Genomic DNA, 20,298 nt, shown 5'->3' with positions numbered 1-20,298 from the left:
TACTTCTTCAGTGCCTGAATACAAAGAGAATACACACCATCAATAAAACAAAACTAAGAAAAAGAAACCAATGGATTAAAAGTATGAAAAAAATGCACAAACTGATAACGAATCAGAAAAGAGAACTGAGATGTAATCAAGCTTTTAGGTTTAGTGAGATCGATTTCTTTTTCTTCTGAAATTTCAATTTGGAGATGGATAAGTTAATCGATTGAACTGAAACGATAAATAAAGATGATACTTACCTTTCAATTCAGTTTGCTTAGATGAATCTTGGTTTTCAGTTGGTGTTGATAAGCATCATCACCTCTTTTTCATCGATTCAGAATAAATCCTCAAGATCTAATGTTGTTATGATAGAGACGAAGAGGACGCAAAACCTAATACTAAAGTTTTGATACAGAAAAAAATGAAGCGAAACAGACAGAGATAAGTGATGGAAGAGGATAGATGCAGATGAGATAACAGAGATAAGGTTTGATTACTTTTTCTCTTTCCACATAATAATCCGGCCCTCACAGTAGTTCTTGAATCTCAGAATTTTTACAAAAATACCCCTCTAAAGAACAACTGTGTGACAAACATGTTTAAGTTTTCCATTTTTTTTCCTAGAAAAACTACTGGGAGTCACGGCACCGTACATAACTACAGCCCAACAACAGTAGTTTCTGTAAAACCGAGGAAGTGGTTAAAAATCCATTTTTCACTAGTGACATAGAGATGGGAGCGTACCAATACCTGATTGAGTGATTAATTATTGGAGAGGGAAAAATTATTGGGAGCGAGACTGAGAAGTGAGAACTGAGAAGAGAAGAAAAAATTAAAAGGGAAATGAGTTCTGTCTTCTCGACTCCTCCTCGACTAGTAGACTGAGTATGGGAAAATTACATGTACGCCCCTACACTATCGGATATCGGATATTAACCTAATGGGTAGAGTCCGATCTGATTCCGATAGGTTAAGGGGAAATATCCGACAAGTTATCGGATATCCGGTATCCGATATAACGAATAAAATCCTATAGAATTTCGAATAATCAGAACCGGATCCCGGATATCGGTTATCCATTGCCAGCCCTATTTATGAACACTAAAAAACGTTGTACACATAATGGCATTTCGGTAATATAGGTATATATTTTAGTTTTAATTTTCTAATTTGGTTTTAATATTTATTTTTCTCGAGAAAAGCTTATCTATCATACCTCGGTTTTCACACCCTCTTTTCTAACAGAGAAGAAGATAGAAATCTGCTAGGTTTTTGGTAAAACTCCTGAAATCAAAAGCTTTATCTCTTCATCATTTTATCCCAATCGAGATCTTCTAAGCTTTATTTCGCTCTTTTCTTTTTCTCTCATTATCTCTCTTTCAAAACCTCTCTTTTTGAATTGATAATAACTATGAAAAAATCATAGTTGATTTCAGCTGGAAAACCATAAATTAAAACCTTTTCTTTAAAACCTTGACATCCTAATCAAAGCCCATTTACCAGAATTCTAGATCTATCGATTTTTTTTGGAACCCTAGAAAATTTATTTTGTTCCTGATATCGAAAGTAAACCATCGATCCGATAGGTTATTGTGCTTCTACTAACGAACAGTTGATTGATTCCATCAGGTATAAAGCTTAATTTTTTTTTTTCAATTTTTGATGATGTTGGTTGATTTTGACCCAATTCTGTAATATCTCATAAAATTAGTGGTTTTATATTGGTAGCAATATTTTTTGGTACAGATTTTGATTGTGCATTTCTTTTTTTGTGTTATTTGTAAGTTCAAAGCATGGGTAAATCTTCATTTCAGGTTTATGAATTGTTCTGTTGAAGTTTTTTTAGATTTGATTTGTGAAGAATCATTTCTTTGAAGGTTTGAGATTTTGCTATATTGGATGAAGAAGATAGTGTGGGTAATCCTTTATAGTTATCATTGTTGTCTATGTTGGTGTGGAGTAACAAATTCTAATGTATGGTTTGTGTGTTTTGATGCAGGGTTTTAGAATACAATCTAAAACCAGGGAATTGATGATAGGTCGGGTAATCACACTCTAGATGGTTCTATGCTTTTCTATTTCTTTTGTATCGTATCTAAAGGTTCAACTCTTACTTTTGTTTCCGCTTACTTAGGTTTTGACGTATTGTGCGCCAAATTTGTTCATCGCAGAGAGAGGTTTGTTGGCTTAACTATAGTTTATTTACTATATCTCTGGTTTTTAGCACTCATTGTGTGATTCATGGAGACACTCTTATCATCTGGTTCTGTGGGATTTGCTATAGGTATGAAATACTGCATCTATGGGATGATGCTCTCAAGGCGTACATTGTTGAAGCATCTCGGGTAACAAGTCCCTATGTCAGTTTGGATGCTATATGGTATTCTTACCCTTCCAGTCACAATTTGAGCTTGAATCATCTTCTTCTATCATAACTTAACTCTTTTCCTTACAGGTCAATGATGGTCGATTAAAAACAGCTGGTACAGCTTCTCATAGGAGTATTAAGAAAGATTGGGCATATTGGATGAGACATTTTAGTATTGAGCTTCTCAAAGAATCCATATCCCCAGCTTTTCGAACTTGTGCAAGGCTTGCGCAATCACAGGTGGTACCTGAATTTTGTTTAAAATTTGTTTTGTTATTTGTGTATCTACTTTTGGTCCTGACAATTGATCGCGAGCTGTTTGCAGCTGGTTTCGTGAGTTGCTGGGCTCAGCTGAATGAAACTTGTCAGAAACAATTAGTTTTTAGTTTAGAGATGACATTTTCTTCTCCAATAGTTCTTCTGGTGATGTAACTATTTATTGATGTGCTGGAATAGTTCTTGCATTTCTTCTTCAGTTATTAGAGATTATGGGTGTCGTGGACCTCCATGTTCATTACCGGAATCAGCGAAGCTTGCCGTGGTCACCTGGACAAGTTATCCGTGCATCCAGTGATACTGGCCAGCATATCCGATCAACGGGGGTGCAAGGCACACAGTCTCGGATTGACAGTGTCAAAACATATTGAACTTACTCATTATTGTAAGTTGCTAGTGGGTGCAAGGTAGACAGTCTCTGTTTAAAATTAATTTACACGTATCATTTCATTTTTAGTGTCAAAGCAAGTTCACTGTAGCACTCTCGAAAATGCATGGGTGTAACATATTTTTCATTAGTGGACTTGTTATCGTGTGAAAAATGCAGTCTTATTTACGCTCTTGCTTATGTTGCTGCTGAAGCAAAAAATGCTTCTGAATTGGTTGGAACAATTGGAGTTGTTTTGTCAATTTTCACATTGCCTGGACAAGTCACACTAGATCGTCCGGGCTCAGGGAAAATTGAGCTTGGTCTTGGAATTCTAAGTGAATTATTAATTTATTGTAAGTGAGCTTGGGCATATGATATCACACGTTTAGGACACTCCTGATTGGTACATATGCGCAAATTAAACTTGAACTCTATTAAGTTGTCATAAAGCAACATTCAGATCTTAGCTCTACTATTTTGAAAACACAGTAATAACTGACAACACATCATTACCATTTATGTACAGTCTGGACCCTGCGTGGTTCTAAAATGTGTATTAGGATGTGTGAATATAATTAGTCTATAGGCTGAATATTCTTAGATCAGGGTATGTTTTAGTGATGGTTAAGTAGGCCAATAATCAGATGTCTCTTCGCACTATCTAAACCATCATCAGGTGGATTCCAATTTCCAAGTTCGGGTGACGCCTTCTTTTCTAATTTTATGGGGCGCTTGCGGAATTTGCTTTGTTAGATGTATTCCATCAAATTTTGAATATAAGACAAAGTTACTCAAATGGCACACCTTTGTATGATGCTAATATAACAACCTGTGCACTTTTGAGGTTTCCAAAACCTTCAATTAAGAAAAGTTTCTGGTTAGATTTCTTTCGTCTTTCACCATTTCATGTGGTTGCATTTTTGTAAAATATGACATGCTTGGGTGTATCGAAGTTTTCTATTAATCTGGTATGTGGAGCCATGCATGTAATGTGTTACTGCTTTATTTCTGCATATGCATGTTTCAGGTTGTCTGACTGTTTGAGCTAATTTGCTAAATGCAGATTAGGTGCCACCCCATTAATGGAACTGATGATAGCTGCTGGAAAGGCAGATCCACAACTGCAATTTGAACATGGCCTGGCTGTTGACTAAGTGTATACGGGATCATTAGTGTCTTCTCTTGAAAGCGGATGAATCCATATTTAAGCTGAGTACCCAATGTTAATTACCTAAGTTTGCATAATCTATGAGTACCCAATGTTAATTACCATTCTTATATGCTGATGGCTTACCTTCCTTAAGCTGTAGTTTAGACTCAGGGACACTGAATAAAATTGTTCTTCGCCAATCACTTCAGGGATTTTACTCACTCTCCGTATCTGTGGTATAATCATAATAACTATGTGATGCTAGCAATTTTATCAAGTTTTGCGTTTTTTCAACTGCTACAGGCTGAATATAAGAACTGGACCTTCCCCATCGGAGTTTCAATTATGTTGTCTGGACAGTATGAAGATGATCTAGATAATTCTGATGATGTTATAATGGGAACTAAACAAATCTCAAATAGCTGACCAAGTAATGAAACGTGGCAACTTGACTCTCAAGGTTTGTGATAATCTTCTTTTAAACTATCTGAATTTCATCTTAGATACATGACTATAATGGGAACTAAACATATTGCTATTGTAATTCTCTTTTTTACCTTGCAGAACAATATAGATCAGAAAGTTCCAGTAAGAGTCATCCGTGTAAAGGTCTACACACGATGGTCTTTACAATGTGAATAATTACAAATTTCGCTTTCATATGGTGCATATCCGTTACAAAGTTCATTGTGCAATGGATAAATGTATTATAAATGAGTTTGGTGGTTGTATTTTTTCAGGTTGTTGGATCTTGGGCTGAAAAAGGTGTTTCTGTATATACAATCTTCAAGTACCGTCTCAAGCGCCTTGAAGGGCAGCCAATACTGACTGCCAACCAGGTATATGTCTTTGTCTTAACATATCAGCATCCAAATTCAGTTGTGTAATTTTACTTGGGATTGTTTACTGACATTGTTCTGTACATGTATCTTTGTCTTAATTACCAACATTCAAATTCAGTTGTGTAATTTTAGTTTCTAACCATGACTATGTACTTACGATCGTTTACTGATATTATTCTCTATAAGTTATGAACATAAGCTCCTAAATGCGCATATATAGTAATTTTAGTTTAGACTTACACAGTGATAGATTTGTAACTAATATGAGGTTTGTTGTTTCATAGGTTGGTCTGCAAAGTTATGCGTGGGGGCCAAGAGAACATTCCGATTCTAGCACCTGATTTGGTCGAGACCCCACCTGTTGCTCCGACAGGTAATATCAAATGCTCAACCATCTTTGCATTTCAGTTTGTCTGGATGGCAATTGGAGTGTAATTGTTCTTTCTGTTTGATATTGAATAAGTAAGCACTAGCTACTTCTGATTTGTAGCTCATGAGTTTTGTTTTGATGATACAGGTGGACGTATATCACCACTGCCCAAGCTACTGCAAGCATAAAGTTCCCTACAATTGCAAAGGAGATTAAGAGATTATGGTAAGCACGTACCATGGATTGTATGGGTTTATGGTTCATCTATCTAGCTACTCTGATGATGTATGAATCGTTCTTGATGGATTGGATTGTGATGATCAATAATTGTTCTTGATCGATTGTAATTCAGGAGCAGAAATCTGCCGGAATTTGTGCCGGCGGTAATTTATTTTTGAACTGAAAATTATTTTGCAACTTATATAAAGGTGGAAAAATTATCCATTGCACAATCACCTGAAATGAGCAACGTATATAACTGCAACCAAATTAATAAAACGTTGACAGAAAATAAGAACGGGACCCACAAAAGTGTTAATCCATAAAATAACCGTTGCAAAAATTGAACTATACGTTGCACAAATAATAATAACTGCAACGGTTTGCAACTACGTTGACAAAAATGCGCAATGTCGTTTTACCAACGTTTATTTCCGTTGCACAAGTTATGTGCAACGTTTATTAACGCCACAGAATGGCTGTTTTGGTGTAGTGCCAGGCCTCCCCATCTTTTGGGTATTGAGACTGCACCCCAAGATATGAAGTAATAACCTCTTCCATTGTTCTTATTCCACTAGTATTTTCTTTGTGAGGCTTCAAGCTGATTTATTGTCTGTTGAGGAAGAATAAAGCATCCCATTTGGAATTGAGCCATAGAATTAATAACTGCCTGAATTTGTGTACTTCTACCAGCTTGATTCACCATACCATCCTGCCAATGCTGAATTCTTGTTTTCATCTTCTCATGGATGTTTTTGAAGCATTTATTTCTCCCCCTGCTCATAAATAAGTTTATTCCCAAGTACTTCTCATCCAAAGGCATAGTTTTCATTCACATCATGTTACAGATGTCAGTCTTGGTACCTTCACTTAATATCTTGCTAAAGTTTATGCTGAATTTATTGAGATTGATCATTTGTCCTGAAGCTTTACAGAAGTTGTAGATGACCTTTTGCAGACTTTCTATAGAAGATCTTTTGGCTGTGGAAAATAGTATGCAGCCATCTGCAAAGAATAATCGAGAGATTGGAGGACCATATCTTGCAGGGTAGATGGGAACTATGGCCTATTTTTCCACTTCAGCTTGGATCATCCTGCTAAAGCCTTCCATACAGATGATGAAGAGATATGGAGATAAATTATCACCTTGTCTTAGACCTCTTGTAGGAACCATAGATTGTATTGGAGAGCCATTTAGAAGAATTGAGATTGTAGTAGTTGATATGCATTGATTGATCAGCTGACACCATTTATCACAGAAACCAAGTTTCAGCAGAATTTCATTGATGAAACTCCATTCCGTCCTGTGGAAAGCTTTCGATATATCCAGTTTGACAGCAACAACACCATGGTAGGATTTTGTGTTCTTAATATATTGAACAGTTTCATGAGAAATGATGGTATTTTCCATTATGTTTCTTCCTGGTACATAGGAAGCTTTCCATGGGGAGATGATTTTATGAAGAATTGGTTTTAATATGTTTGTCATGATTTTTGAGATGATCTTGTATGAGATGTTACATAAGCTTATGGGTCTGAAATCTGATGGAGTTTGAACACAGTTATGCTTTCGGATGAGGGTTTGAAAAGTATGATTTAGTTCTTTAAGAAGTTTACCATTTTTAAAGAACTCCTGCACCATCTGAATAACATCTCTGCCAATGATCTTCCAATTTTGCTGATAAAACCCTGCCTGAAATCCATCTAGGCCTGGAGCAGACCATGATTTTATTTAGAACACATTTTTTTTAATTTCCTGAGAAGTTGGGACTTCGGCAAGCCTTCTGTTTTCTTCTGCAGAGATGCTTGGGCTTATGAGCTTCATAATATCCTCATTCTTTTCAGGGTTTGAAGTAGTTGTTATTTCTTGAAAGTGTTCCAACAGTATGTGAGATATTTCTTCTCTTGTGTTTTTCCACTCTCCATCAACATTCTTCGGGGAATATATTTGATTTGTTCTTCTTCTGTACTTGGCTTGGTACTTTATGGTATTTTCTCTTGATTGTTGAAAAGCAATCCTGTTCTTCTATTAACTCTGATTTTGTGTGAACTTGATTTAGAAACTGAATTATTTGTGATGGGTTTGTTCTTTATTGAGGTATGGATGGATGTATAGGGTTTAATTTTAGTTCCTATAGCAAATCAAATTGGGAATTAAGGTATCCTAAAATTATTGTTATCTTTTTTGGAAATGGGACTCTGGAGGAAAAATTGAGTTACAGGGAACAGTTGTTGACGAGGTTCAGGTCACAGATGAAGGACACAAAGAAGTTGTTGATGCGGTTCTGTAGATTGTTTAGTGAAGATATTAGGTGTTTTACGTGTATTGAACGGGTGATATAGATGAAGCTATTAGTGGACTTAGTTTGAAAGATATTGATATGTCTAATGACTGGTTGTTGGTGGAAACAGTGAATATAAGGTGTTTAAAGCTAAACTGAGGTATTTTGCTGTTGTTGTGTGTGTTAGTAGATTAAATGTTTTGGACAACAAGATCTAGAAATGTTTTATATTTGATGATTTTTCATTTCTAAAGTTGTTTTTCCGATCTTTGATTTCTTATTGATGGCTCCCAGGATCATGTGCGACTGTGTATCATGGTCTTTGGTGCATATCCGTATGTTCTCTATTCATGTTAGCATTTTGCATCTCTTATATGCATAACTCCGGCAACGACGGGAGTTTGTTTCGGTTACTTCGACGTAACCCTCCTGCAATAGATTGGAAACTACGTGTTCTCATGGCTTTGGACATTGTTAGTAATTATCGTTGGAGTTATATTGATTTAACTCTGTCTCAAGACTTAACTCGTTAATGACTCGCTTTGATGACTTGATTTAATTCAGTTATAGAGAGACGATTCGAGGGCGTAAATGTCTTTTAATAAGCTGGATAACTTCCACCTATGTGCTAACTGATGTCAATAGTTTTTCGGAAAAAAACAGGACGGAAAAGGTCAAATATGTGACATTAAATAAATTTTGAAAAAAAAAACGGTGACACTTTCTTAAATATGAAATTGAAAGCGTGACATTTTATTAAAATCCCCTAAGAATTAAGACGAGACACACACAAAGAAGCTTTAAGCTAGAATGTTTTTTTACGACCAGCTTATCGGTTAAAATCAAAGGTAAACCAATAAAAACAATGCATACATAATCACAGAAGGATTATTTTTGACGATATCGTAGGACCAATAAACAGTTTTTTCGGTTTAGTTGAAAAATCAAAATTAATTCATCAACCTCTTTCTCTCTTCTTCTTCTCACAATCAAACAACAAAACTCATGATCAAATTTTTTGAAAAATCTTTAATCAAATCTTCATCTATTCTAAAAACCTATAAACTCAAGATGACAAGATCAGGGCGATTCAGACTGAATCCCCCATTTACTGGTTATGATTCTGGTGTTTATGAAGGTGTTAAACCACAAATTGAAGCTTTGGTGAATCCACCATCAACTGCCCAAATACCAGCAAATCCTCCAGAATGTTAAGAATCGAAAACCCCACTTTATTTTACCTTTACATCGGTTTAACAGGTAAAATTGATGAATTTAGGGTTTAGGAAAAATTCTTCTGGTTTGATTATGGCTAGGAGTTCTTGTCGACCTAGCCGTGAAATGACAGTTACGGTTAAGACTCTAAGAACTCCTAGCCGTGAGTTTCCCAATACGGTTAGCACTTTCCTAGCCATTAGTTGTTATGTATTTGCTGAAAAAAGTGATTTTTTCTTTTGGCTCGGCTAGGAATTCCCAATCGTGAACCAGCAGTGACACAAGTTTCCCAGACGTAAGTTCATGTAACGGTTAGGTTTTGCAGTTTTTACTAGTTCTGTATTTTGCAAAAAAACAGAAAGGGAAAAGGCATACATATTTCATAGCATTTCATTGGAACAAAAAGGTATACATATTTCATAACATAAAACTTAAAGAAAAGATCAGTACGTTGCAAACATGGGTCTCAATAATAATGATCGAAATCGGCATAAGTACTCTCTCCCATGACACGGTAGCAACCATGAAGGTCAAACTTTTTTCTATGGACATCCTCATAATCGTCTTCTGCCATCTCCCACTATAAAAACAAATCAATTAGAAATTAGTATTTTTCAAAACAATTTTTGATGGACGAATTATAGACAAACATACTCTTTCAGCACGTTAGATATAGGGATTTTTTTCTACTACGACTTTCATAATATTGCTTAATAATAGGTTTTAGGGTTCATAATATAGGGTAAAATCATAGGTAGTGTTTTCCCAAGATACGGTAGAAATATTCAAATTCAAACTTTTCCTCACGGACTGCCTCGTATCCGGCTAGTGTCATACATCACTACAAATACAAATAAATGAACTAAAAGTTAGATAGTATTATAGGAAACTATTTCTAGTGAAAGGTATTATTCTAAACTTACTTTTATAGCAGACGGTGCAGTGGGTTGGGCTTCCCTTACGACTTTAATTTCTTGTTTGAATGCTTCGCATTCTTCGAAGATTTTCTCGAATCTTTTCCTGACGAGTGCCAAAGATTTCGAGTTGCGATTTCCATTTAACACCATAAAAACTATGAATTCACGGTTCTAAAAAAGACATAGATGTTTGATCTATATCAACGTCGATATCTTTGTCATATTGTCTGACTGTCACCCATGCTATGATAATAACAAAAAAAATTCGTAAGTGTTGGGGGTTGGAGTTACCACGGTGTTTTTCCTTATTTTTTGGGGTGAAAAATAGATGAGAATGAATTTGAAAGCTTAAAACTAGAAGAGATGATAAAAGGGTTTCTTTTTATAGAGTTTAATGATGTAACGACTATTTTCTTGAAAAACTAGCTTTTTTGAAAACTCAACAATATTGCTCCAAGTCAAACAAAAGCAGTACATGAATCGGTTGAGAGTCTCGACATCAAACATGGATGGGTTACCTACCCGTTTTTTCAACCTACAGATAGATAACTAAGCCGTTTCCACAATCACTGATGGTTTACTAGCCATAAAACAGACACATGCTATTCTGTATGATAAAACGTCCAGGAGTTCATGTTTACCCTGCCGTTTTAAGGAATTACGACTTGGAGTTCTTAGATTTCCACCTGTAACTGCGAATGATGGCTGGGTCATCATTATATCACAGTAGTCAATTCATAAAACCCAGATTTTTCTCTTTAATGATTTGATCCGATAAAATTATTATTAGAAGTTGATTATAAAGTTCTCGTGAGTATTTTAAGGGTTGGGGTGAGCCGTTTTGCTTCTAAGGTTCTCAATCTTCTAAAAAATAAAAAGAAAAAGAAACATAAAATTTTGATTTTCAGAAAATCATTAGTTTTATTAATCCCAATTCATACACTAATCATAATTAATTTAGTTAATCACCTTAATTAACCCTAACCATTGGAGACGAAATTGTGAAACCTCCTATCATTAAGGAATTCTTGGTGCTACGTTGTATGAGAATGTCTTCCTAAGACTACGTGAGCAATGTTCCGGAGATGCTCTTAATGAATCTCAGAAGGGAAAATCATTGTAACCCGATTGTAAAAAAAAAGGTTAAAAAACGGCTAATGGATGTCGGTTTAACATTTAATGAAAATGAACAATGCTTAGACGTTCCCATGGAACGAACAATCATTAACCGTTTTATACGAGTAAAATGGACAATCATTATTTGTTTTTCACTTTTTGAATACGAACAATGAATGTACATGTCCATCCATCCGTTATCTCCTCTCGCAGCGATTCCTAACTAGTAGCGAACGTCAACGGAAAGAGATGGTTTAGGAAATGATTTTTGGAGCTGGGAAGAGGATGGGAACCTCCATTAAACCCATCCTTATATACCATAAATAAAATTTACCCATACTAGGGGTGCAAAATGAGCCTGCAAGACTATTTGTACCAAAAAGAAGATGTAAAAGTAAAAGTAAAACTAACTATTACTGGGTTTGGGAGCCAGTTGGGCTGGGTGTGCATGCTCCATGCTGGCTCCACCCCTAGTTCAAGTAACTCCATTGGCATTAACAGATTTTTCTCAATTGTAATTTGTAATCCATGAAAAACAAAATGAAATCGTTACCCTGGAAAATCCGGAGAACAAGAACAAATCAAGCTCTACTTTTATCATACAAGGAATGTCTGGCCGACACTCAACAGTCTCTCATGAGGTACATGGAAATTTTCACTTACACTATTATATCTGCTTACCCTCTTTAGGAAAGCATAAATGTAATCGATGGATATCTTCTTAATGAACTTCGCATCACTTTCTGCTCTTAATATCGTATTCCCAAGTATGTGTGCTACCCCAGCATCCCTACATCTTTTTAAGTACTCCATCTCATCCAACTCCGTCTCATGACTTGTCTGCCCTGCTAAGTCTGAAGATTTCGCAGGTATAATGCCACCGTCGTCTCCAGATGAAGCTATAGTAGTATCCACATTCAGGGATATTATCATGTTTCTATTATCATTTACCTGTGAATCTCCTGACCTCACTATTTGTTGTCCATATAAATTGTAATCCTCTGAATCTGAACATACTTCCATCGCAGATTCAAGTCTAACAAACAAGAAAAGGTTTTCAAAGAGCTTTTTCTCAAAATCATCGTCTTTCTTGCGGATATCCATATAACCATACCTGGCAACGCATCGGAACATGTGGAACTCTGTAGGTCCAATTCGCTTTACAAGGAATCGTTCTTCTTCAGGGACAATGTAGACGGGGAGATGCTTGACACAAATGAAAATTACAACCGAGTGAATAGCAGGGAGATTTGTGATCAAGTGAGAGAAGATGTGAGGAACTCCACTTGCTAATTCAGTATATACTAGTCCAATACCTGGAACTCGTACTAATCCTAAGCTCGGTCCCAAACCGAGTATCCAAGACATTGATACTTTACTGTGCAACTCAACTTCGTAACGCTTTGCTCTTCCATAATGCCACACGTACATGATGACAAAAAAAACTACAGCTATGGCAAGAGGAACCCAACCACCTTTGTCTACCTTTAAAATTACAGCTGAGAAAAAATTGCATTCAACTATTAATGATAAGACAGCAAAGGTCACAACCTGAATCCAGTGAGTCTGCCAAACCAGTAACATTACCAGCATGGTAAGAAAAGTTGTTACAAGCATAACTGTTACGACTGCTGTTCCTGTTGGTAGCCAAAACGAAATATTAATCATATGCTAAACAAGCAGGAGACTGAACGGAAAAATGCACTTAAACTCACCATAAGCATTTCCGATCTGGCTTTGGTTTCTAAATCCTACAGTAACAGCGATGCACATAAGCATAAGAATCCAATTAATATCGGGTATGTATATCTGCCCGACGATTATCTTTGATGTATGAACCACTTTCACATTTGGGAAACAACCAAGTGCAAGAGCCTGCTTGATTATAGAAAAAGCCGCAGATATGGTGGCCTGACTTGCAATAATAGCCGATCCTGTTGCGATAATAAACACTGGCCAGTATATGCTTTCTGAAAATTAGCAATTAGATAAAAACTTCACTTGTTGAAGGTAATTGCTTGCAAAATTTCAGTTACAGGAGTTTGAAAGAGACCTGGTATAGAACGGTAGAATGCATCAATCACATGATCCTGATTTTGGACTATGTAAGCAGCCTGTCCGATATAAGCCAACAGAAGGCAAGGGAACACGATCGTCGTGAAAGCTAGTCGAACAGCCGATAGAGGGAAATGGGCTAGGTCAGCAAATAACGCTTCTGTCCCTGCAAGGATTGCATTGTAATCAGAATCCTGTTGGGTTTTACCTGTAACCAATATCCAAAAATGCGAAGAAAGTTAAGATTGCTTGCCAGTGATGCTAAGCATGATTCCTCCAAGGGTACTCCAACCTCCTCGTTTAAAATATCTATAAATATAAATTGGCGAGAAAGCTCTTAGAACTGAGCTATCATATTTCCATATGTTGAAAGCGCCAATGCCTCCAATTAAAAGAAACCAAATAAGGACAATTGGAGCAAAGAGCCATCCAACTCTATCTGTTCCATAATGCTGCATGCTGAACAAACCGACTAATATGACAGCCGAAACAACTACCACAACATCTGCATAGAAGAAAACAGTTAATCAGAGGGAATATAAATTTCCCATCATAGAAATCATGTATCAGGATAGAAAGGTACCGCCGCTCATCTTTGGGTGATCTACCCCTATCCCTCCAACAGCCGAAAGAACTGAAAAAAATAGTAGTTTTATTATGAAGAATCTTTTTGCATTTTTCTGTCCTAAGAGTTTCCAAAGTAAGCTGGCCATACGGCTGACTAAGTAATGGCGCTGAAGAGATTTATGAAACAAAAAATCTACCTCCTGACACAAGGGAAGCTAAGAAAGTAGTAATACTATGACTTATAACTGGGCATCAAAACAAACACACAAATATGTTACTTCCAACACGGTTAAATGGTGAAAAGAAGAATGGGAATCAGACCTGATATAGCTGGAGTTAAGATCCCGTCTCCAATGACCATGCAAGTCCCAATAAGGACAAGAATCAACAGCAATTTTTTCCTTATTGATGTCGCTTCTAACCATCTCTTGGTTGTAGCTGCAAAAGATTTCTCATGGATTATATGACGACTGTACGTTGTTAACTGCTCATCTGTCGGGTGTTGGTTTGGAATAGTATTCACTTTTGCATGTCGATATAGTAGTGAACAAAGAGCAAACGTTCCACCTGCAACATTGTTACATAGCTATCTTCACGTAACCTTTGAAACTCTAAACCCAGACTCCTTCGAAAAACATACAGTGATATACTACAGTTTGTACTTGATATATGATCATATAATTTACCTTGACCATTGTCGTTCGCCCTTAATACAATAAATACATACTTGATGAGTGGAATAAGAGTAAGTGAATATATTATCAACGATAATGCTCCAACGACATCCTCTGGATCCTTGATTCCTTCAGGAAATGTATTATAGAAGACATACAAAGGAGATGTGCCCAAGTCTCCATAAACCACTCCAAGACTCTGAAATGCTAGTCTCAATACTAACAGTGATGAAAATTCCTGCAGAAACATCAAAAAAAAATAAAAAAAAATTAAAATAAACAACTAAGCACCAGTTTTAGAGCCCCAATTCTCAGTCTAAAACTAGCTAGTCTGCATTAAAGTCCACGAACCTAACTAGCCTTGAAAACCAATGTACGAGTTTCCTAAGTTATATACACTTCACAAATCTAGGGAATCTATGAGATGTGGGACTACACTTAATAGTGTGCATCCTAGTCTACTGATCAATAGACAATGACCCTATCAAGTTGCTTTCAACAGTAATTACTTCGACTTTGCATTCATTTTTGGTTCACTCTTAGCTATCAAGATGTAAAGCTTTTAATTTTTTTATAATCTTTGACAGACTTTGAGTTGTGAATAAATAAATATTGAAAGAGATGTATTATTAGATAAAGTGAATAAATAAAATTACTTCGACTTAGCAAAAATAAAATAAAATGGATATAACGTGTCCACAAATGATCAAATAGAAATCTACATTTGTTAACAAAGAACAACAAAGAGAAGAAAATGGGGTGAGATCATACCTTTTCTGGGTACATATTCTCGAGATTTCCAGCTTCTTCTTCCATGGGTTGATCAATCTTCGGGTCTAAATCCCATGGTGGAACTGAATTTGCTGTGTCCATTACTCTAAACTCAAAATTCACCTCCCGATCCAAATTGAATCACTGATTTGATGAATGATTGGAAAGAATTGATCCATCTTAAAATGGAATAAAACATCGATTTACAAGTACAAACATTAAAAAGTTAAAATTTTGATAACTACAGAGTTCCCGCCATTAACAGAGACCTCAAAAAAAAATCTAAAAAATGAATGCCAAAAAAATCAAGATTGTGCTAATGGTTTACAACTTGAAGGAATGATTTAAGAGGGAAAGAAAAAAAAAATCAAAACTTGTACACTACTGATTGAACAAAATATTTTCCATTCTGGCTCTAAACTTGACAACTTTCATAGAATTTAAAGATTTATTATAAGAATTGTAACTTACAAATTCATCATTTTATTTCCTATTTTTGTTTTGTGATAGAATAACTACTAACAATTTTGTTGATAATGATCAGTTATCGAGCCAGAGAATTTAGCCATGATCTCATAAAAATAGTCAACCCAACTAGTTTATTCATTATATCACTTGAATAGTCTTTAGTTAATATCCAATTTTAATTAGTAATACTAATAACGAATAAACAGTTATTACATTGGTAGATCCAAGCTTAGGTGTGCTTTAGCCATGATCTCACAAGAAGAATAACCAACTCGAATAATTGATTATACTATCAATATAGAATTTTTTGCGGTCGTACATCCATGCTTAGGTAACACCTGCCCAGACAGTATCTTACGTAATTATTCACTGATTTATTTTATTTTTTTTTGGAATAGGAAGGTTCACTCATTTAAATTAAAGATTATAGTATTCTCTGTCCTTGTTTACTTATTAAAATAAAGTTTTTTTTTCAATATAAATGTCCTACATATTTCTATCTTTTTCATTAAGACTTTCTGATTATCAAGAAATAAATAAAAACTAGGATGTGAAAACTAGTATATTAAATAAATAATTTTGAAGATTGATGGTGCATGTGAAAGTAATTTGAATTCTCTAATCATGTGTCAAGTGGTAGTTTTATCCTCACAATAGGTCTAAGCACAGAAGAACATACATAAAATTCATTTGGCTATACTTAAAAATAAGAAACCTGTTTTGAGGCATACTGCATTTTTTTGAGGCATACTAAATAATGCCAAAATAGGATCACTAAATAAAAAACAACATCACCCTTTATCCATCCTTTTTGATAATGACATAACTACCCTTACATAATCAGTGTTAATGATTATGATTAGATTTGATTAATTAGGAATTTTCAAGATTGATTAAAAATTAAATTATTAGTGTTAAATTAGTAAAGAAATCAAAGTTATGTGAGAGATTTAGAATTTTTGAGAGTAAGAAGAAGAAGTGAAAAAAAACTTGGGTTTTGAGATTTTAGTGATTAGAAGCGACCAAAAAGTGTGATTCAAATCAGGAGTAGACTTCTATAAGAGGTTTAATATCCTTTTATAAGTTGAATCTATCAAAAATTTGAATTTTAAAACCCAGATCTACTGACCATATGAACAGTTCGGCTGATAACTTGTTAGCCAAACCTCTGTGTTTCGGCTGACAAGTTATCAGCCGAACTTTACTCTGTAACTCACGAAATTAGGTTCAGATGATTTGAACAAAATCGTTGTTAGCCGAAACTATGTGTATTTTCAAAAAACAGAGATTCGGCTGATATATTGTCAGCGAACTTCACTCTGTAAATGACGAATTTAGGTTCGGTTGATTCGAACAAAATCTAGCAAAATCGCATTAGCCGAACATAGTGTTTCTCTAAATCATAAACTAGGTTCAGCTCAAAATTGATATTCCAAGATCAGACGAACTGATCTTCTGAAAACCTAATTTCATATTTGAAATCATATTTTATTGATCAAACAAAATAAAATCAATCAAAAACAATATGGATTTGTTACAAATGCATTCTAAAATACGTATAAGAGCAATTGAGATTTCGGTTTCGCACTCCAATGTCGCTCACTTCAATTCATGTTTCCTTTGATTGATTGATTGTTTGATTGAATTGGAGTCCAAGATGTCTAAGTTTAAAGGTTATTTTGATTTTCGATTTTAGGTTTTTGAGGATAATGGCACTCTAGTAATTAGATTGTTTAAGGATATATAGGTAATTGCACTACCTTTAGGCACCCATTATAAAACCACCCTAGATGGGATAATAAATAAGTATGCCTCAAAAAAGTTCAGTATACCTCAAAATAGGTTTCAAAAATAATAGTCTAACTAATAATGGCCGCGTATACACGTTCATATGTGTACCAAGAGGTGGTGCATATAAATTAGAGGCCTGCTTTTTTTTTAAATGAATTAGAGGCCTGTTTTCTACCTAAAATAGACGTGTTTATTCTGTCAACCCACCAACAGACTGTTTGAAATTTGAGTAGAATAGGAACGCGTAATTGGAGGATATCAAAACTAATTGGGGATAGAAGAAAAAGATAAAAATTGGATTCAAATATCAAATCAGGGTCACCCATTATCTAATTATTTTTTAATTCCTTATCTACCCATCACTAATTAGGTTTAATGGTTAATTAGAATTAGTAAAATATTAAGATTTTTTGTTAAATGATTAGTGTGTATTTTTATTTGAATTTGCGTGAGTGAGGTGAGAGTAGAAGGAGGGAAAAAATATCTGAGAGGGAACTTTTTTTGGTTAAAATGGAGGATGATTGTGAAGAGAGAATTGCTGCTAAGAGGTTGAAAATTTGATTTTTGTTTTGAATCCACCATTTTTTCCGATAAAAAATCTCGGTGCCGGCATGGACGTGGTTTGAATACCATGCCGGAAGCATCCATACCGGCATGGTATTCATACCATGCCCATGCCGGCACCGAGCTTATCCCCCATTTTGAAATTGAAGCCGACATAGTATTCAACCAAAAAACTATGCCGGCACGCTATCCAGGGGGTCTGGTTTTCAGTCCACTGCCGGCACAATAAGTTGATTTTCGAGCATGCCGGTACTGCTACCGGCATGGTATGATGCTAAAAATTTTATGCCGGCACATGATGTAAAATAAACAAAAACTTGATTTTTTTTTTCACTTGAATACCGGCATTGATAGATTTCTATCGAGCATGCCGGCATTAAGTTACGGCGTTGAATGCTAGTTACCAAGCATGCCAGCACCATTTTCCGGTATGGTCTTCATCAATTCTGGCATGATCTTCATCACTTCCGGTGATGTAAAAAAAAATTATTTCCGACATGGTATTCATCACTACCGGCATGGTCTTCATCACTTCCGGCATGGTCTTCATCTATACTGGCATGGTTTTCATCACTCCCGACATGGAAATCATCACTTCCGGCATGGTCTTCATCACACCCAGCATGGTATTTATCACTTCCGGCATGGTCTTCATCACTTCCATCATGGTCTTCATCACTTCCTAATATGTTAAAAGAAAAAAAAAATCGTTTTCAAAGTGAGGAGCCGGTAAGAAGGAGAAGAGAATTTGAAAGGAAGTGGGGAATATTTAGGTTTCAAAGCCCTAACCCTGAAAGAGATTAATCAGAGGTGAAGATGGAAATGGGGGATATGTTGTTGTTTTTGATTTTAAGTTTTTTAATTTTTATTTTGAGGAAAGGGTATTTTAATATTTCCCTCAAAAACACTCCTTAGCAAACACTATCGGTTGGGGGAAGTAATTCATATCCCTCAATTAATTTTGATATCCCCCAATTATGTGTACTAGAATAGAGTTAGTTACAACTAATGGGGTTGTGTTTATTCATAAAATCTTTGTAGTTTAATTTTGAATCGTTCAATCCAAGGAATATGACTCTTCCAAAGGGACTCTTCGTTCTTTTGTAAAGTTGGTCCGATATGTACGTAAGCCCAACCCAACAACGATTAATCGAAGATAGAGAAAAAAACAAGAACTCTATTGTTGAGGCTGTAGGGGTGCTTGGTTTTTGTGGGTTTATTGGGTCATGAAATAGTGGTTTTGGTAACCCCTTATCCTCCATTTTACATAATACCCAATATACCCTCAATTTGATTAGTGATAATTTAGTGATTAAGTAAACTAATTACGATTACCAAGTGGATTATATTAATTTAGTGATTAATTTCTTGAGAACCAAAACTTTTTTTTTTCTTTTGTTTTTGATGTAGAAGAAGAAGGAGGATGATTTTGAAGAACTTTTTTGAAAATTTTGAAGAAAAACTGATGAAATCTATCCTAAAACTAGTCTAGAAAACATTATAATCAACCCCCATTAGAAATTTTGATTGACTCAAATAATTTAGGAACTGGAAAAAATCTGAGTTTTTTACGGCTGGAAAAATGATGTCGTTACAGCCGTTATAGAGCTTTACAGTTCGTTAATTAAGAACTTCTAGCCGTAATACCATTTTACGGTCGGGTTAGTATGAACTTCTGGCCGTTAACTGCGATTCCCATAATTACGGTTATTTATGGCCGGTAAACCCATCCGTTACTATGGTTGGTTGTGTAAGTTTTGTTTTCGTATTCGATCAAAATTTTCATTTACCATTACATAATTTGGCTAGACCGCGTTCAATAGTTATACCTAAATGCAAAAAATAAAACATGGAGTAATACACTTAAATAGTAAAGATTGGTTGTAAATCTCAATAAACTCTCTTGTGATCCAATAGCAATCTTCATGCTCAAATTCTTTGCGACGAATAGCTTGGTAACGACCAAGAGCCCAGTCGACCTAAAAAATAAATCAAAGAAAAGTTAGTATTTTATTCAAATCTTACTTGATTAAAAGACATTTGCACATACTCACTCTATTGAAAAAGGATATTTTGGGACTCATCGCCTTTACCTGTGCCAATTGCATCCTAAAAACTTCCATTTATAGATAGATCTTCTTGAACCTGTCCTTTATTTGGTTCATCGATCTTCCATTTTGATTACCATCTAAGCCACAAAGACCATAAATATACGTTTCCATTGAGAATCGTCACTTTCTCCCGCGCTAATTCCTTGCTTTTCGTCATGCTTTCTCACCATGAGCGTCGCTCTAA

At 35.3% G+C, this 20,298-nt stretch overlaps 2 protein-coding genes across 20 annotated transcripts; one reads left to right on the top strand and one right to left on the bottom strand.

Moving 5' to 3' along the window:
- The first annotated feature begins 1,194 nt into the window (after window positions 1–1,194).
- On the top strand, window positions 1,195–5,813 carry LOC113347554 (serine/threonine-protein kinase TOR-like). Of its 17 annotated transcripts, none has more exons than XR_003359066.1 (11): window positions 1,195–1,617; window positions 1,988–2,027; window positions 2,123–2,165; window positions 2,273–2,368; window positions 2,444–2,596; window positions 2,813–3,039; window positions 4,066–4,612; window positions 4,717–4,786; window positions 4,893–4,991; window positions 5,279–5,367; window positions 5,512–5,813. XR_003359066.1 is itself a non-coding variant. In XM_026591236.1 (7 exons), exons 2-7 carry the CDS (start codon window positions 1,888–1,890, stop codon window positions 3,001–3,003), a joined length of 486 nt encoding a protein of 161 aa, XP_026447021.1. In that variant the 5' UTR covers window positions 1,195–1,617; window positions 1,803–1,887; the 3' UTR covers window positions 3,004–4,054. The 17 variants fall into 17 exon arrangements, 2 of the variants coding, with proteins under 2 accessions (XP_026447021.1, XP_026447020.1); XR_003359063.1 differs by having other exon boundaries at window positions 2,682–3,039; XR_003359071.1 differs by adding an exon at window positions 1,803–1,901 and having other exon boundaries at window positions 2,160–2,165; window positions 2,444–3,039.
- Window positions 5,814–11,702: 5,889 nt separating this feature from the next.
- LOC113353191 (putative potassium transporter 12) lies at window positions 11,703–15,687 on the bottom strand. Of its 3 annotated transcripts, XM_026596877.1 has the most exons (9): window positions 15,181–15,687; window positions 14,422–14,647; window positions 14,057–14,302; window positions 13,752–13,802; window positions 13,422–13,673; window positions 13,167–13,334; window positions 12,829–13,083; window positions 12,701–12,750; window positions 12,479–12,612 (listed from the first exon to the last, which is right to left on the bottom strand). In XM_026596877.1, the coding sequence occupies exons 1-9, from the start codon at window positions 15,280–15,282 to the stop codon at window positions 12,607–12,609; spliced, it is 1,356 nt and encodes a 451-aa protein (XP_026452662.1). In that variant the 5' UTR covers window positions 15,283–15,687; the 3' UTR covers window positions 12,479–12,606. The 3 variants fall into 3 exon arrangements, with proteins under 3 accessions (XP_026452660.1, XP_026452661.1, XP_026452662.1); XM_026596875.1 differs by having other exon boundaries at window positions 11,703–12,750; XM_026596876.1 differs by having other exon boundaries at window positions 11,703–12,750; window positions 12,829–13,065.
- Window positions 15,688–20,298: the final 4,611 nt, after the last annotated feature.

This window comes from Papaver somniferum, chromosome 2 (assembly GCF_003573695.1).
Source record: "Papaver somniferum cultivar HN1 chromosome 2, ASM357369v1, whole genome shotgun sequence".
NCBI classification, from domain to species: Eukaryota; Viridiplantae; Streptophyta; class Magnoliopsida; order Ranunculales; family Papaveraceae; genus Papaver; species Papaver somniferum.
Note: the sequence above shows the minus strand (reverse complement) of the source record. Positions and strands in the feature narration are given on the sequence as shown.

Bases quoted from the DNA above. Each gene is read 5' to 3' on its own strand.
- LOC113353191 (XM_026596875.1), bottom strand. From the start codon at position 15,282: ATGGACACAGCAAATTCAGTTCCACCATGGGATTTAGACCCGAAGATT. The intron at 14,648-15,180 runs GTATGATCTCAC...ATGTTTCTGCAG, and splicing joins AGAATATGTACCCAGAAAAG to GAATTTTCATCACTGTTAGT. The intron at 13,674-13,751 runs GTACCTTTCTAT...TCTTCTATGCAG, and splicing joins TCACCCAAAGATGAGCGGCG to ATGTTGTGGTAGTTGTTTCG.
- LOC113347554 (XM_026591235.1), top strand. The intron at 2,028-2,122 runs GTCGGGTAATCA...CCGCTTACTTAG, and splicing joins AACCAGGGAATTGATGATAG to GTTTTGACGTATTGTGCGCC. The intron at 2,166-2,272 runs GTTTGTTGGCTT...GATTTGCTATAG, and splicing joins TTTGTTCATCGCAGAGAGAG to GTATGAAATACTGCATCTAT.